This window comes from Eublepharis macularius, chromosome 1, assembly GCF_028583425.1.
Source record: "Eublepharis macularius isolate TG4126 chromosome 1, MPM_Emac_v1.0, whole genome shotgun sequence".
Lineage (NCBI taxonomy): Eukaryota > Metazoa > Chordata > Lepidosauria > Squamata > Eublepharidae > Eublepharis > Eublepharis macularius.
Window position 1 is genome coordinate 81,226,306 of NC_072790.1, and position 18,293 is coordinate 81,244,598.

General features: G+C 43.5%; 2 protein-coding genes across 2 annotated transcripts; both read left to right on the forward strand.

Annotated features, from left to right (window-relative positions):
• Positions 1 to 1,332: 1,332 nt before the first annotated feature.
• SMIM8 (small integral membrane protein 8) lies at positions 1,333 to 5,183 on the forward strand. The gene is made up of 3 exons (XM_054987165.1): positions 1,333 to 1,405; positions 2,732 to 2,873; positions 4,817 to 5,183. The coding sequence occupies exons 2-3, from the start codon at positions 2,739 to 2,741 to the stop codon at positions 4,973 to 4,975; spliced, it is 294 nt and encodes a 97-aa protein (XP_054843140.1). The 5' UTR covers positions 1,333 to 1,405; positions 2,732 to 2,738; the 3' UTR covers positions 4,976 to 5,183.
• A 4,170-nt stretch (positions 5,184 to 9,353) lies between these two features.
• Positions 9,354 to 16,217, forward strand: C1H6orf163 (chromosome 1 C6orf163 homolog). The gene is made up of 5 exons (XM_054975733.1): positions 9,354 to 9,501; positions 11,518 to 11,612; positions 12,983 to 13,090; positions 13,770 to 13,972; positions 15,797 to 16,217. Exons 1-5 carry the CDS (start codon positions 9,354 to 9,356, stop codon positions 16,215 to 16,217), a joined length of 975 nt encoding a protein of 324 aa, XP_054831708.1.
• The last annotated feature ends 2,076 nt before the right edge of the window (positions 16,218 to 18,293 follow it).

Consider the following 18,293-nt stretch of genomic DNA (forward strand, 5'->3'; position numbering starts at 1 on the left):
CCGGAATTACAACTGGTCTCCAGGCCACAGAGATCAGTTCACCTGGAGAAAATGGCTACTTTTGGCGGTGGACTCTATGGAATTATGCCATGCCAAGGTCTTTTCCCTCCCCAAACCCCTCTTTCTCCAAGTTTCTCCAGGTTTCACCCCCGAGATCTCCAGGAATTTCCCAACTTGGAGCTGGCAACCCTACTTGAAGCTCACTGCTTCTCTGATTGGAAGTATGTGTGCTCTTTCTTACTTGTGCTTTCTGGGTTTTGTTTTCCATTTGGCACTGTGCTCTGCAGCTTTTCAAGGGCTGTACCCCACTTACATCATCCCCATCTCTAAGTTAGCATACTGTGGCCACCCATAAAAGTGCAAGGGTTAAAACCAAAAACACCTCTAACTGTCATTGATTAAAGTATCTAAAATGTTCTGCTGTCCACAGGATGACAGTAGGTAAATCCATGAGATTTGGGAGGCAATGGGGGAAAGCTCTGTAATAACTGGGTTTAGACACGTGTGAATAAATGGCATAACTATGACCGTTTTAGGACCTTTTCCCCACCGCAAGCCTCTGTCAAGGTAACATCTTCACAGATCTTTTCCTGGCTTGAGTGGAAACAGTTTCTTCACCAAATAGGAATAATTCCAGAGAAATAACTATGTTAATCTGTTGCAGCAAAAATAAACAGGAGTCCCGTAGCACCTTAAAGACTAACCAGTTTCCATGCTAGAATAAACTTTTGTGAACCACAGCCCATTTGGTGCATGGTCTTGTGTGTAGCAGAAATATTGTGCATGACGTAATGAAAAAGTTATCAACAGCAGGTTCAGAGGACCATTAAGTACAAGGTGAGCTGTAATTGGGTGAAATTCAACTGTCATGAAGGTAAGTATAACCAGCATTCACAATAGCAGTAACTGGTGATAAGGTAATTTCCCTACAATGGAATGTGATAAAGTAAAAATAAATTTAAGTTGGAATAAAGTGTTATTAGTCTCTGAAGGACCCCGACTCCTATTCGTTTTACTGTATTATTTTACTCTATTCTAGGGAAATTTTGTTCCAGTGTAAATTTGACTATAAAATGTTAGTATTTTTGCTGCAACACCTCTAGACCAATGCACCGGATGAAGCGAGGTCAGACCCGTGCTGGAATAAATTCTGTTCGCCCTGAAAGTACCACTGGACTCCGGTTTTATTCCGCCGCTGCAACGCAGCCCATCTGAAATGAACTCTTGAAATGTAACAGTTTTATCGCAGCCTCCGCCCTGCAGGGGGCGCGTGCGATCACTCTAGCTTCTTTGCAGACGGCCTTATAAGCGACGCTTACCCAGCAAGTCTCTCCCCGTCCCATGGTCCTGCGCTCCCGGTTCAGTTGCGGCGCTGAGTGCTGAGCCTGGTTTGATACGGAGAGAGGTGAGCGAGGGACGGGGAGCGGGGTGCCCGTCTCAAATTCACTCTTTCAAAAAGGAGCCTGCCGTTAGATTAAAACTTCAGACTGTCTGTTGTCCTCGTTTTGGCTGTCAATTTGTGCCAGACGCAGTTACAACCACCTCCCCTCCTTGCACTAATCGGTCTGGAACATCCGGCACCCCCATTTCCTATTTTGCGTTAAGTAATGAGCAACGCCACTCCCTTTCGGGTGCGATGTTCTCAGCATCTAACCAACGCAAGTATGTAGGAGGCTTTAAAATGCGTGGGAAGGAGTTACTGATCCTGGTGTCAAGTGTGAAGGCATGTGCCGTTAGACGTCAAAGTATAAACACGAGATATCCACTGCGTATTTAGAAGTAAGCCCATTGACCTCAGTGAGTTTAGGAATGTGTTCACATACACACACTCTGCAATGCTGTTAAAGTCATTGAGGTACCCAGAAGGAAAGAGGTCTAGCTTGGGGTTCCATGCTAATAGGTTTAAGGTTGCCCTATGCAGTTCTTGGGAATTAGTTTCACTGTGGAACTTAAAAGAAGTTCAAATTGAAAATATGTTTGGAACGTTACTGTAATTAAAAGGGCTCTTTTGGTTCACAGTTCTGTTCTAAGCCTTTCTTACCTTTGTGATTCAGAGCTGATTTTAAAAAATCAGCCCCCTCCTCTTGTTTTTTAATTTTTTAAAAAAAACTGCACTCAGAAAGCAATCTCACTCACTTGGTGTGAAGGGGGTAGGGGAAGATGCAAGGCTGCCAACTTCCAGGAGAAATAAATACCCTCTAATGTGATGTAATTTACCTCCACACCATGAAAAGCTTCACTGGCCCATTTCTACACATTATGCCATTATTAAAGAAGCTCTAGGAAGTCGGCAACCCTAGAAGAATAAAACATTTGTACCACCTGGCTGCTATTTTTATTTAACAAGTTTGCCTCTTCTCTTTCTCCTAATTGAAAAATAAACAGCATGTTGTACACTAATTTTCTTCATTTAAACATCAACTCATAATCTTGAGTCAAAGGTGGGTGGCTACATGGGTGAAACTTGAAAGGATTAGTACAAGAATAGTACATTTTTCTTTCTATTGTACAAAACTTTCTTCAGGCCAGGTATTTAATATTTCCCTGAAGAATTAACTCTGATGTCTTCACATTCACTCATATCCAGTTTTCTTAATTTCACTGGTTGTCTGCCTTCCAAAACATTTCATATCTTTCACATTGTCACTAAATATATGTAAATGTTTCTTCCAAGATTCCTTCCAACCAGGACCCGAAGTATGCTCTGATTTAATTTAAATGTTTTACCTAGCAGGAAAATGTCCTCGGCATCTCCACCTCCAGATTTACAGCACGAAGCACCCAAAGAGAAAGACTATCGAGTTCCTGGACTGCGAAGTGCCCGGACCACCACCCTGTTCCGTGCTGTGAACCCAGAACTCTTCATTAAGCCTGTAAGAGGCTTGTTCAGAAATCTGTGTATTTAAAGAGTAACAGTGATTTGTTTTTAATATTATTTATATTAAATTTCATTATGGATTGCTTCAATCTTTGATTCCTAGCCAACTTCTGTTTTTAATGGAAAGATGTAATCAGATAACTTTCTAATGACAGTGCATGATATATTTCAGAAAATGACAAAATATTTTAGTAAAAGTGCGCTTGATAAGAATGTGTAAAATAAGGACTTCAGTAACTATTGACTGAAGTCAGTAGCTTAAGATGCCTAATTCTTTGTTGGAGTCTGGTTGAAATTTTTCATGTATCAGTCCCTTGTGAGTTGTAAAATTAATGTAATAAAGGGGAAAGGCCTGCAGTGTTATTTATTAGATTTATATCCCAGTTTATCCTGTGGGTTCAGAGTGGGTAATGGCAGTTTTCCCAAATACAAACACTTCTGTCTCTAAGGGTGTTGTAATCTAACGAAAGGATTTGGGATATTTTTTTTATTTATTTGTTTGTTTGTTTGTTTGTTTGTTTATTTCAAATATCTATTCCACTCTCCCCACGGACGGGCTCAGGGTGGATAACAACCTATTAAAACAATAAAAATTCCATCTACATTAAAACATTATTAAAACAGCAGCATATTTCTATTCATACAGCGGCAGCAATCAGGCTTACAAAATTAAAAACAGGATGGTGAACAGCCTTCACGAGGGTTAGAATTTTATACATCCCTTTTTTCAGCCTCAGCCATGTGCCTGGCAGAACTCTGTCTTGCAGGCCTGGTGGAAGGATAGTAGGTCCTGCTGGGCCCTGATCTCAGCAGACAGAGCATTCTACCAGATGGGAGCCAGGACCAAAAAGGCCCTGGCTCTTGTTCAAGCTAGGCAGGCCTCCTTGGGGCCAGGGACCACCAACAGCTGTTTGTCCCCTGATCGGAGTGTCCTCTGGGGAATATATGGGGAGAGCTGGTCCCGTAGATATGCCGGCCTCAGTCCGCACTGGGCCTTATAGGTCAATACCAGAACCTTGAATCTGATCTGGTACTCCACTGGCAACCAATGCAAGTCACGTAATATTGGTGTTATATGCGCCTTATTTGGCGCGCTTGTAATAACACACGCCGCTGCATTTTGTACCAGTTGTAATCTCTGGGTGAGCCCCATGCAGAGCAAGTTGCAGTAATCTAGCCTAGAGATGACTTGCCTGGATCACTGTAAAGTCATGAGTTGACAGGTAAGGGACAAGTTGCCTGGTCTGCCGCAGATGGAGGACCCGATAACCACTGTGACTTGTGCCTCCATTTTCAGGGAGGCATCCAGGATCACCCTCAGGCTCTTAACCCTCGTAACTGGCACTAACGGTGCCCCATTGAGGGCCGGGAGCCAGAGTCCCAAACCTAATCCCCCATGGCTCAAGTACAGGACCTCCGTCTTTGTCAGGTTCAGTTTCAGCCACCTCTGCTTCAACCAACCAGGCATGGCTGCAAAAGCATGTTCCAGGACATCTGGGGCTGAGTCGGGCCATCCATCCATCAGCTACAACTGGGTGTCATCTGCCTATTGATGACACCCAACTCTGAAACTTTACACCAGCTGGGCAAGGGGGTGCATATAGATGTTAAACAATAATGGGGAGAGTATTGCTACCTGTGAGACCCCGCGCACCAAAGGGTGGCGGGTTGACAATTTCTCCCCAAGCACCAAGTGGACAAAATTGTGACATTTTTATAGCCATAAAAATTAAAATGTTGATTGATTCTTTTTGTATCTTTTTTATCAAATACAAAGCAAAGGTAGGTAAGAATTTTTAAAACCCTGAACACAGCCATCCAAACGCAGTGGCTTCTTATTTAATCTTTGTAGTTAAGAATGGTTTCTGCATGTGACATAAGTTAAATAAAATGTTTTAGATTTAATAGCACATATATATTGTTTTGTTTTCTTCACAGAACAAACCTGTTATGGCTTTTGGGCTTATAGCAATTACACTTTGTGTAGCCTACATTGGCTATTTGCATGCACAGCAAGAGAATAAAAAGGACATCTATGAAGCTATTGATGGTGAGGGAAACAGAAATACAAGGCGGAAGACTTCAAAATGGGACTAAACAAGTTAATAAGGGTGTATATGAATTATAGTAGAAGGCAAGACAATTGCATGTGGCTTTTTGAATCCTGATTTTTTGGCTTCGTCTGGAGCATCAACATTTTTCAAAGCAATAATTTATATTTCTCTTTAAATGTAATCCAGTTTAATTGACAGTGTAAAATGTTATTGCCTGTAAATATTCTGAATAAAACCAGCATTATTAAGAAGTGTGTGTGATTTACTATGTTGCAGACATCATTATTGTAAGATGTTTTTTATTCTTTATTATAGCAATTAAAAGAAATGAACAATATTAGTAACAGAAAGCTCGGTTTTAAAGGAATCATGGGAAGAGCTGGAAGGGAATACCTAGGAGGACATTTTGGGTTAACCGACATCTTAATAAAGATCATTATTAAAGCAAAACCGATCAATAATCAGTGGATAAAGGGGAACATTGTGGGAGGGAGGAAAATGGCAAATTAAATTGGGAAGGTATTAAGTATAGATTCAACTGTTAGAGTCTCATGGTATCTCGCTGGATAAACGATAAGCTAATCTGCAGTCTGTGGGGATCAAAGATCAAGATGGGTAGTCATGTATTTAAAGAAGTGAGCTGTGACTCACAAAAGCTCATACCTTACCACAAATTTTTGTTAGCTTTATAGGTGCTACTCGACTCTTGCTCTTTTCTGCTACTGTAGGGATCAAACACAAGGATGTGCCTTTTTAAGAATGAGGTGCAAGCATCCATACCGAAAGTCCAGTTAATTGTGTAGACTCCTACATTGAATATGTTTATGATGGAATAATAGAAGTAAGTTCAGTTTCAGTACTTATTCGTGCTTTTAAGAACATAAGGAAGGCCCTGCTGCATCAGTGGTGCATCTAGTCTTCCACAGTAGACAAGCAGTTACTCTGGAGGGCCAACCACAGAATATATTTCAATTTTGTAGTATCAGACATTTGGTAATTAGGGCTGCTTGTACAGTCCATTTCTCTTGTCCTGAAGGTAAGGTCCAGATTATTGAGACATAACTATTTCAGCACATGAGCTGTGAAACATAATGATCAGCCTGATTTCACTGGGATAGCCTAAGATGAAATAACTATACCTCAGCAGGAAAATGGAGCAGGCCAATGTAACTTAGAAGGATCAGGGAGATGCTTAGTTGCTATTCTCTGCTATGGTAAAGCAGCCTTGTGTTCAGGGCCGGCGCCACCATTGAGGTGGTGAGGCGGGTGCTGCGGGCGCTGGAGGGGGTGCCAGGGGTGGAGATGGATGCCATGGAGCTGGCGTGCCTGGCCTGCAGCTGCTGCAGCCCGCCAGCCCTGCGCAGCCGCCACCACATGCCCGTGGCCGGGCGCAGCAGCCCCAGGCCATGCATGGGAGGCGTCCGGGGCAGCGTGCAGAGCACGGGCAGCCTCCGCTCGCCGTCCCAGCCTCCTGCCGGCCGATGGGGCTGGCTTTGCTGTGTGATGACTTCACGCGGTGACGTCATCACGCAGTCTGGGCGCACGCATGTAGGGGCAGCTGCAGGTGTCAGAAACCCTGGTGCCACCCCTGCTTGTGTTGTGTAAAGATACAAAGCCCAAACACAAGATTTATATCTACAAAGACAAAATGGGATTCTGAACTGAAAAGATTTTCCATATATAAAATAATAAAATGTCCTTATCCTGAATTAGCCCTCTGAACCCTCTAGTCCAGCATTGTCTACTCCGACAGCAACTTCCAAAGGTCTCATACAGAGGTCTGTCTTTACCTGATTTGCTGTGCCAGAGCCTTAGCTGGCATTGGTCATGGGAACGTGAACGTGATGCAAAGCATATGTTCAGTTACTGAGCTTCCCATTCATTGATCCTTCCCATTCATTGATGACAGGGCCAATTCACATGCTACAGCATCTGCATAGCAGAGACCTCGTCACCATATGGACCTGAATAGAACATGCTGAGTTCAGTGCTGGGAGCTCAATTCCCAAACATTCACAGATTCAGATTGGGACCATAGTGCATGAGGAGGGGCTTTAGTCCCCACCCCCCTGGTGCCATTTTACCTACTTGAAACAGGTCCAGGGAGTTGCTGTTTGCACTGCTGAGGAAACTTACATGTAACTATCCAGGGTCTGAGCCCCAGCCCCCAGACTTGACAAGAGGGAACAGCAGGGGACAAAAGGGTGGCAGCAACTCCACCCCCCAAGCCAGCAACCAGGGCCAGAACCTACCTACTCCATGGGGAAGGGGCAAAAGGCCAGTACCTCAGAGGGGTGGAGGGGGCAAGGAGAAACCAGCCAGCCCCACCCTCCAGGGGGAAGAGAGGGGGCTAAGCAGGCCGGAGGGAAAGGGACACAGCAGGGAGAAGGTGGGTCCAGCAGCAGGAGCAGCAACCCAAGCAGAGCCCTTACCTGGCAGGGAGAGGACGCCGCCGCTGCAGCCCAGAGCCACACCATGGCTAGAAGACAGCAGCCTGGCTCAGGAGTTGCTAGAAGCCAAGCCTCTCCAGGGGGGGCTGCCACAGGCATTCTGGGGGAGGAGATGGGTAACCCCGCCCAGCATTGCTGAGCAGGCAGCGCAGAAGCTGGCTAAGGCGGCTCCTCGGGAGCAAGGCCAGGCAAGCCCAATAGCACAAGGGCTGGCTGGGGCAGCTCCTCGTGAGCAGGGCCAGGCAAGCTCAGTAGCTCAGAGGCTGGCTGGGGCAGCTCCTCGTGAGCAAGGCCAGGCAAGCTCAATAGCACAAGGGTTGGCTGGGGCAGCTCCTCGTGAGCAAGGCCAAGGAGCCCTCAGCTGGGGATGGCTCGCACTCAGCCCCACCCTGCCAGCATGGCAAAAGGGCCCAGGAGGGATTAGTGGTTGGAGGGGAACACCTGGAGGAATGCACAGCTGGTCCCAGTCAGGAGAGGGAACAAGCCTGGAAGGAGGGCGGGGTGGAGAAAGGAAACCCTATAAAGGGTGGCTGGGAAGAGCTCTGGGGTGGTGGCTGTGAGTGAGGAGTGATGATGTGGAGTGAGAGCAGTAGGATGCAAGGGTGGAGGCTTGGAGGAGAGTTCTGGAAGGAGGAGATGGATGACACAGAGGGTAAGCAGGCCAGGTTGAGCAGGCCAGCGAGTGGACTGAGAGGGAGTCTGGGTGAGGTATACCGCCCCTCCTTCCACAGAGCAGGGTCCTGCAGAGTCCCTGGCCCCCCTGTGACGTCAGGAGCAGACTGCCCAGTGCCACGCCCAGCGGCAGCCGCGGCAAGCCCTGACAGTAACCATCAGTACATGTATGTTTTCTGAATTGGCAAACAACAGATCCCCAAGTAGTTTCAGGTCCAGAAAAGGGGGAGGGTTGAAGTCCCAATCCAAATTGAGCCTGCACTTGCCTGTAAATTAAGTTTCCACTGGGAACTTCCAGAACACATCTAGAGAAAGTCCATGTTGGCAAGAGGCGGACTTGGTAGCGTATAAATTGGCTCTGAGCGTTACAACTCCTGCAACTATCGTTGACAAACATGATATGGTGTCATTGGGCAAACCTTTACAGACATTTTGAACACTTGGAGGTACTTTTATGTATCACATATTTTGTAGAACTTTTTTTTTAAAAAAACCTGCAATTAAAAGCATACAGCAGACTTAAAAATGCTCATGTTCCTGTCTGACTCAGGCAACAAAGGAAATGTTCCATGTGATAAGGCATGGATGATTTTGTGAGATGGGTTGTTCCCTTTCAGAGCTTTAGTGTGTCACAAATGATTAGTATACATGTGAGTGGGCAGGTTTGAGGCTAATAATGTCTGCAGTTTTAATGGCTGGGGAAACAAAGCCATTTCCCCCACTTGCCAAGGTTCCTCCTTGTTCTGTGCACAATGGCAGCACGTATAAATAATCCCAAGCAGAATCCTATTATACAGGCATTTCTTAAGGATAACCACTTTTGAAAAAGTGTATCATTTGGTTAGCAGCTGTGGCAAGCCCCATTTAAAGGGGGGAAAGTCTGATAGCTATTATTAAAGGCTTGAATAAACCTGTTAAAATGAAATGTAATAAATGTAGAAGATCTTCTTGGGAGGCTGCTTAACACAAACTGATGTCTAAAGTGCTTTTGTGATCAAAGCTTTCCCTCCTAGCAACAGTTGCTGAGTGAGGGTTGGCCCAGATCCTCAGACCCTCTCATAGCCACCTGATCCACAGAGCTCTTTAACACCAGAGCTTCAGGAGAAACATGCAGCTGCTTTAGACACCACCATCTTACCAAACCACGGTCAATCCTTCCTCTGTTCTGACCAGCACAGAATCTCAGGAAACAGCAAATCGATTCAGTTTGGGCTGCCAGAACAAAGTGTGCGCTTTTGTGTTTAGACTACAGTTATAGCAATCGTTATCTTCAGCGCAAGAAACATCCTAAATGCAATCATGATTAGGAGCCCTGATTTTGACACATTTGTTTGCTGTGCTGTGTGTTCAAAACTAATTCCACCACCGCCTTCAACAGAGACCTATGAGCGGATTAAGGAATATAAACCTTTCAAAACTCGATATTATACTCACAAAGATATACTGGGTAAGTCAGTGTCTGGTTTATTTCCCCCGCCCTGTTCTTGACACAGATGACATAGAGCTGGTATTCATGTGTTCGTTATGCAGATATCAATTTCATTAATTGATCTGACTGGTGCACATAAATATGGATCCATATTTAGAATGCTGGCAGTTTGGTCCCCCCATCTGATAAAGGAAACTGTAAAAACTGGAAAGCTTACAGAAAAAGCAGCTCAAATGATTAGCGAGTGGGGGTGGGGAGCATCTTTGGGGGAAAGACAGTTGTAGGGGAAGAGCTTCCAGCTTTGTGGGAATAAAGAACAATTAAAAGTTTATAGATAAATTATAAATAATAAGGATGTAACACATTATTCACCCACTGTCATACTAGAAATCAGCTATGTCATGTGATGTACTGTAGTGTGGTGTAGGGGTTAGAGGGGCACTCCAGCTTTGGATCCCCAGTGTGGGGCACTCCAGCTTTGGATCCCCAGTGTGCCACAGAAGCTTGCTGGGTGGCCTTGGGCAAGTCTCACACTCGGTTGTGAGGATAAAATGGAAGAGAGGAAAATGATGTAAACTGCTTGGGACCTCATTGGGGAGAACAGAGGAATATAAATTTTAAAATAATCTGTTATTTGTTAGTTTAAGGCAGGCCAAAGGAAATGGTTCTTGTAAAAAAGTCTAACTTTTGGAATTCATTGCTATAGGATGCTTTGGTACTTTTTAGAATAAAACAATTAATAAAGATTAGATAATAAGATCCTGGAGGAAAGGTCTATCAGTAACAACCAGGATGGTGTTCCATGATAACATATCACCACAAAGGTGCCTGACATGTTTTCACCCCTTTTTTGATGGAGCAGAATAGTATAAATTGGATGTGCTTAACTAGCTGTCAAATTGAAGCATCTGCTTTATACCTAAGGTAATACCTTCAAAGAGGAGCAGCAGTGCTAGGATGTACCAGCAGGAGCTATCACTGCTATAACAGAGCAAGATTCAGGTCTAGAAGCACCTTAAAGACCAACTAGATTTCTAGGGTATGTGCTTTTGAGAGTCCTACTTGGTCTTTAAGATGTTACTGGACCCAAATCTTGCTCTTCTACTGCAGACCACCCCAAAAAACTATACTATAGCAGACTCTTTATGCCATTGCAGGGCACTGTGCTGTGTGCATGTGGATTATGTTGCATGGTATAGACTGTCATTTGGTGATTTATAGGCAGAATCAGAGCGGAACCACAAGTGACGCCTGACACAGGTTGGACACTTGTCAGCTTCCCTCAAGTTTTGATGGGGAATGTAGGCAGCTTGGCGGAATGTTGGACAAGTGACAGTTGAAAAGTCCATTGGACAGCAGTCAGAGAGCCAAGCTGCAAGACTAGGATGCCTACATTTCCCATCAAAACTTGAGGGAAGCTGACAAGTGTCCAACCTGTGTCAGGCGTCACTTGTGGTTCCGCTCTCAGATTAGTGACTCCTGGTCAGAAAGTTCAGTCCTGCTTGCCTGCTCAACTGCTCATAGTCTTACAAATTATATCCTCAGTGGTGCCACTGCAAGAGATCTGTTCCAGGGGTTTATTTGACACAGGTACTTGTTTGCAGTTTCAAACTTTAATTACCTCTAAGGAGCGCAAGGTGACACAGATGGTTCTTCCCTCCTCCACTGCCTCTTGATGACAGTCCTGTGATACAGAAAGAATGACTAGCCCAAAGTCACTCAGGAAGTTTCAGGGCAAGTAGGGATTTGGACCTGGGTTTCCCCAGTTCTAGACTAACCACTGCACTACTGTGGCTCTCTATTAACATAAGCTGTCAGAAAGCTGGTTTTATTAATTTGCACAACCATTTTTGTGAATATCAATTCAAACTCAACAGTTTAAATGTGAACCACCTACAGAGAATGATGTTTGCGATTTAATTTTTAAATGAAAAATATCTAATCAAGCAAAGAAACGGAGAAGCAAAGATGGCATTTGCAGTTCATATATAATCTAAAGTGTTGAGCTTCTTAACCATTTGTTGACTTTGATAGATGTTGGGGCAGACATTAAGCAACAAGAAGTGGAGAGAAGAGAAGAAGAAGTACAAAAACGGATTGAAAAAGTAAAAACTAGACTGTTGTTTCAGGTAAATGAAACTGTTCTATGGCCATTACATCAAGATCTCCCTTTCACTGGGAACATTTCAATGATGTGCAGCACTGTATCGCTATAGGGAGAATATGTAGATAACAAAATAATCAATATATGGGGAAAAGTCTATTTGTAGTGCTTATGAGAAAGCTATAAAAGAACTGATAAATTATCCCTGGGGGAAACTACTCCAGCCATTTAGAAAGGGTGACAGTTCTGTCTTGTGCTTATATACCACTCTTCTGAATAGATCAGTGCCACACTCAGAGCAGTTAACAAGTCAGTGTTATTATTAACCCCACAACAAACACCCTGTGAGGTAGATGGGGCTTAGAGAGCTGTAACCAGGGCTTTTTTTCTGGGAAAAGAGGTGGTGGAACTCAGTGGGTTGCCCTCAGAGAAAATGGTCACATGGCTGGTGGTCCCGTGCTGCGGAGGGCAATCTAAACTCCCCTCTGTCTGGAGATCAGGGGGCGGGGACACCAGCCATGTAACCATTTTCAAGAGGTTCCAGAACGCCGTTCCCCTGCGTTTCAGATGAAAAAAAGCCCCGGCTGTAACTGACCCAAGGTCACCCAGCTGACTTCAAATGGAGGAGTGGGGACTCAAACCCGGTTCTCCAGATTAGAGTCCTGCCACTCTTAACCACTACGCTAAACTGGCTCTTTGCCACTGGCTCTCTTATGCCATGCTGAGAAAGATTACTATCTGAAGTGAAATATTTATGCTGCTATCCTGTGTGTAATTTATGGGGTGGGTGGGTATGGAGTCATTTACATCAGTGCAGTGTACTCCCAGATTAGTGATCCCAGAATTTCAGCCTCAGGCTGTGATCAGATCTTTATCAGCAGCTGTAGCAAATGGAGTTCCAGGGGCAACAGCCTGGCAGGCTGAGCCTGCCATACCTAAGGAGAATTCTGTGGAAGTGCGTGGGACTGGATCAGTATGCCTCAGCCTCAGGACATGGTTAAATGAGATGCTGTGACCACATAAAGCATTTTAACTGTACTGGAAGGATCTTTCATAGCAAACAACCTTAACAAATTGTCCCATAGCATTAAGATGCAGAGCAGTATGCATAACCATGCCACTCCTTGGTGGGTGGAGTGGTAAACCAGTCATTCATTTTAGTCCCCATTTGTAATCTGAAAATACAGCGTGGTAACACATAGACTTCCTCATCTGCACTTGAGAGAACCTGACTGTAATCATGACCGCTATATTGGTATGTACATTTTAAATAATTCCTGTGGAACAACTAGCTGTGGGAAAAAGAAAAAAAATCTAGAGATTCCAGTTCATGCTCAGGATCAGGATGGTCTATGTATTTCATTCATTTGGACTGATGATGGTCTTGTTTAATAGGCTGAGATGGAAAAAGAGGATGCTGTGGATGATGCTCTCATTCACGCTGCAGCCCTCCACAAGCAAGACATAGAAGAGCTTAAAAAGAAACACGAAAAAGAACTGCAGGTCTGTTGTCACTTTGCTTTCATATCAACGTCTGATTTAAACAGGTAGAAATTGCACATGGTACAATCCCAGGCATGTAGATGGTACTCAGTGTCTGAACATTTGTGCTGTAGAAACTTCTGTGCATCAGAAAGGCTAAGGGTGGCAGGGTGAAGGTTAAGCTAAAAACCCTGATATGCTAACTTCTCATTTGCAGGGAATGTTTTTATATTGGGAGAATTTAAAACTACAATGTGCTACCAAAATTCTTAAGACATAATTTGATTTCTACAGGTTGAAGATGGCACTAAATTTTTATATTAGAATATATATTTATATTAGATGACATATTTTATATTAGACTATATATTATACTATAATATAGCACCTTTTCCTGCTCTTTAGTATATAACTCTTTTAGAGCTGTGCTTGTATAGCACATTGGTGAGATGCTGAGCAAAAAGAAAAGAATTAGTCCAAAGCCACTCACTACGCTGTCCTGACTTTAATGGGCTTAGAAGGGTGTAACTCTGCTTAGGATTGTACTGCCAGTGAGTTTCATGGTTGAGAAAGGGCTGGATCTGGTATCTAGTCCCCGCACTGGCTTGTGAAGTTCCAGTGTTCTTTTTTGAGTTGCCTTATTTAAGCACGATGAAAGAAACATCTGGATCTCTTTTTCAACTGGTGACCGGATTTTTAGGTGGCTGTGATGAATACGAGGACAGAAATGCTGAAGCATTTGGAAGTGGAGCTCAAGAGAGAATCAGAAGCTGCTGAACAGCGAATGACCCACAAACTCCAACGGCTCATGCTGCAGTTGTCTCTGGAGAAGGAGAGAGCTGTGGCCAAAGTTACAGAACAGGAGAAATCCAAAACAGCTGAAGTTCTGGCCAAACAACAAAAGTACTTCATTTAACAAACCTATTTCATATTAGTAACATTGTGGGTAAAAACATTGTATCTGACAATGGGTTGGATCTTAGGAACTTTTTTATGTGGGTGAAAAGCATGTGTGTCCTTTTGGCTACCAAAATGACTATATGCCAAAGATCATGGGATACATATGGTTAAAACCAACACGGGATGGAGCATGCAGTAAGGAGGGGAATTAGGCAAGATCCAATGGAAAACCTGGTAAGATTCAATCCAGTATCCCCAACATTGCTTCTCTGGACCAGATCTCAGGCTTGCATGACCCTGCCTCAGAGTGATGCTTGCCCTGTGCAGTATATCAGAATTTGTATTAGAATTTATTCTAAGGCTTTGACAAGTGGTGGTGGAGGAGCAGCAGGATGCATGGTGGACTCAGGAATGAGTGTAAAGCCCATCTGCCAATACCTGCTAGGATATAATGGCTTGAAAGACGCCTTAGTTGCAGTAGCAGAACAATGAGTTGGCTACCCTAAGCAAATCCTGTGTCTGTGAGAGCAGCGGCCCCATTTAGGACAGCATCAGGTCTACACACTATTTCTAGAACTGGTTAAACCCTGAGGAAAATGATATGTGCTTAAACCAGGCTTGCACAACTTGTGGCCCACATAGCTACTTGGGTCCTGCTCTTTACAGCATGTGTAATAAGGAGTGCCTGCTCTTATGTGAAATGGGGAGAGGAGGCAGCAAAATGACACCACTTGAAGGCAGAAAGGCTGGAAAGACCTTTGCATTCACCCTATCAGCCACATCTGGGGGCGGGGGGGGGGGAGTTAGATGGGGCTTTATGCAGTTTCAAAAACTTTCAAAAGCTATCTGAGCAGACATGAAGAAAAATAACCTCTTTACTTTCTCTTAAGAATCACTATGTGTCTCCAGCCAGAGAACTGCACACTCCACCATCACCAATTAACCATTTAAGCTTGGTCCTTTTTATTTGTTTCCTCAAGTCTTAATCTATGATCAACGCTCTGTCTTTTTCTGTATAACTGAAGGAACTAATTTCTGATGAATAAGTGCTATAACTCAATTATAGCACGTTTAACCTTGTTAAAACAGGTGAGTAGCCATGGTGGTCTTCAGAAGAACAACAAAATTTTAGTCCAGTGGCACCTTAAAGACCAACACGATTTTCAGAATGTAAGATTTTGATATATCTGACCAAGAGGCTCTGACTCTCAAATTCTGATACCCTGAAAATCTTGTTGGTCTTTAAAGTGCTACTTGATTCAAATCTTTCTGTTGAAAGAGGGAGGAGTGTCAATAAAAATAATACATTTTTGTTTGATCTTTGAAATGGCCAGAACTGGGAGGCAGTGTGCTGTGGCAAGGGATGCAGGACTAGCCTTATCATGAACTAAAGCAAAGCAGACACTTTAAGCTGGTATGTTAGAGGAGGCATGCTATCTTCTTGTCTCCCTCAGCATGATTTCTAAAAAATAAACAGAACTATCATTTGAATTTTTCTGTTCAGATGGGCATATCTCTAAGCCCAGCACTTCTCCCCCTCAACCTAGGGATTTGAATAAAGGATCTCAGGTTCGAATCCAACATGCTAGCTATTGTGCAGTCCCAGTTCTCTGAGAATCTGGTGGTAAAGTTTTCTGACCGTGCTCTGGCCTTCAGAAGCCTTAACAATTTTTCCAGTGTATATTCAGTTCATTATGTTTTCCCGTGCTTAATACTTGAATTTCACCCATAACTAAAACAGGGATATTTGTGTGAGATTTTTCAACTTTTTAAAATCCCTAGTAATGCAAATTAAGATAAACATTATTCTTAATCTTTTCTCTCCAGACACAATATGGAACAATTGCGGCAAGCTGGAGTAATTGCTAACGAAATCTATCAGAAGAACCTGCAACAATTACACTGGGAGAAATCACATGAAATGGAAGTTGCCTTTGCTGTCTCCCAAAAAGAATATCAGGAGGAAACAGACAAGCTCCTCAAAGATGCAGAGAGTGTCCGGGAGACTCAGCTGGCACAGGTGGTGACCAAGGTGAATGAAAAAGACACTGAGATCTTCTCTCTTAGACAAAAACTAGACTCTATGACAGATTGGAAAAACAGCCTGGAAACTGAAATACTAGAAATAAGAGAAGCATTTCAGAAGTACATTGATGTCACATTTCCTCAACTTGCCCCAGGGCAAGCAGATTTTATCTTACCATTCAGAAAAGAAACGGCATTCACAAATGCTGGCGTAGACATTTAAGGGCAATGACGTTCAGGATTAAGGACTCTCCAAGGATCCAGCCATTTGCTGCAAACATCCAGATTTGCTGTCAGAGTGTTCTGAAAATAAATAAATCCATCCTCTACTGTAGTATGTTGGAGTAATATTTATTTATTTAGATAATTATTCCCTGCTTTTATCCCTAGTGGGGACCCAAATAGTTTACAATGTAATTCTCCCTTCTTCCATTTTATTCTCACAACAACAGCCTGATGAAGCTGAGAGAAAGTAACTAGCCCAAGGTTATGGCAGGTGGGGATTCAAACTCGGGTCTCCCAGATCCCAGCCTGCAACCTAATCTCCATGTTATCAATTGAGGCTCACGTCATGTTAATATGATAGCTACAAACCAATGAGCTATTATTAGATCTATAAAGCTGGAGACAAACTGATAACATTTCAGAAAATAGGGATTGCAATTCTTGGTGTGCATACTCATCCCATGTCCAGTCCTTGCAATCAAGTTTAGCATGTTTTTATTGTTTCAAAAACTTGCAAAAATTGTCAGTCTAACAGTCACAGTGGGACAAAAGAAACATGTGAAGCATCCACTTGAGGCAGCAGATTTCAGAAAGAATGCTATTTCCCTTTCTGCAACATCTCTCAAATCTCTTTCAACCCTCAACTCTTCTGTGCATCTTTAGCTTAATGCCATTTTTATCTGTGAAGCAGAACTTGCCATTGAGCCTCTCTCAGATCTGTTTTTTTAACATCCAATTGTTGTTAACTCAAATGAGAGCTTTCAGGTCAATATAGGTCTATATGTATGGACAATAGAGCCATCTTAGACCTCATGGGTGGGTGAAAAGACCCCAGGTCTTGACAAAAGAAGAGAGACTAGCTAAATACTTTGGGTTTATTTATTTAATAATTTTACCTCCCCTTCTTCCAAGGAGAACCGCTGTTTCCAGGACAGCACACATTGGTTTCTCACCACTTGTTCGTTTTATCCCCACAACAACACTGTGAGGTAGATTCAGCTGAAAGACAGTGACTGGCCAAGATTTCATTGAGTTTCATGGTGACTGGAGATTTGGTTTCTCAGCACCTAATCCAGCATTCAAACTACTACACCAGCCTTTTGTTGTTGAATCCCATAATTCTACTACTTTGCACTGCCTGCTTTTCAATGCACACAAGCAGTAGCTCTCAAGGCTTATCACCACAGGTTCTTGGAATCCATCATAATAAACATATGCCCTTCAGGGTATGCAAGGTCCCGCACGTACAGTGAGTGAGCAATTCATTACAGCCTATGGCTTGGATCTTAAGCTCCCTTTCCCCTTGTTGGGCACTTCTAATCACAGAAGAAGGGCAATTTTTGATCATTCCTTCCTCTCACTACAGGCCGAACCCCCACTTTGATGTCCATTAAATTTCAGGGGGATTCAATCACCCACTGGGGCACAATTTTGGAGGGAGGTATAGCTAACCAGTGGGAGGCAGAAAAGTTACCACAGAGCACTACTACACCCACAGTGCAAACAATCCAAGACTATGGATTAGAACACATTTTATTTCACAGGTTCTATAACAAGGAGCTGAAACCTTGGTAAGAATAAGGAGTATGCTGTTTATCTTCCATGGACTAGAGTGATGAGCGGGTAGTATCTGGAAGATGGAGAATCCACGCTCAGTGTAAAATTACTAGATGGAGATTGGACCATGCACTTCAGAGACCAGACTTACACATTCACCCAATGCCTGGATCCTAAAACTCCACTATGAATGGCATGGTGTTGATAAGGTCTGTCGTTTTGCCTTTCCCTCATAGTCTTACTACTTCTGATTTTCAAAACCCCTTTCTGCCTTGTAGCGGATCATAAAACAGAGCAATCTATTACTCCAGCTGGTGGGCAATATCAGTACTGCAGTAAACAAGTAAATTGAGTGTGTTGTTCTCTCCCCCCTCTCCAGAGGGGACTCTGGCAACTCCTCTAAAATAGCACTTTTGTTATTGTCATTCAACCGGTAGATAAATCCCCGGTTGAATCTCTGGGCGGCCATATGGAAGTTTTTGAAATCAAAAGTCATGTGTGATAAACATCCCTTTCA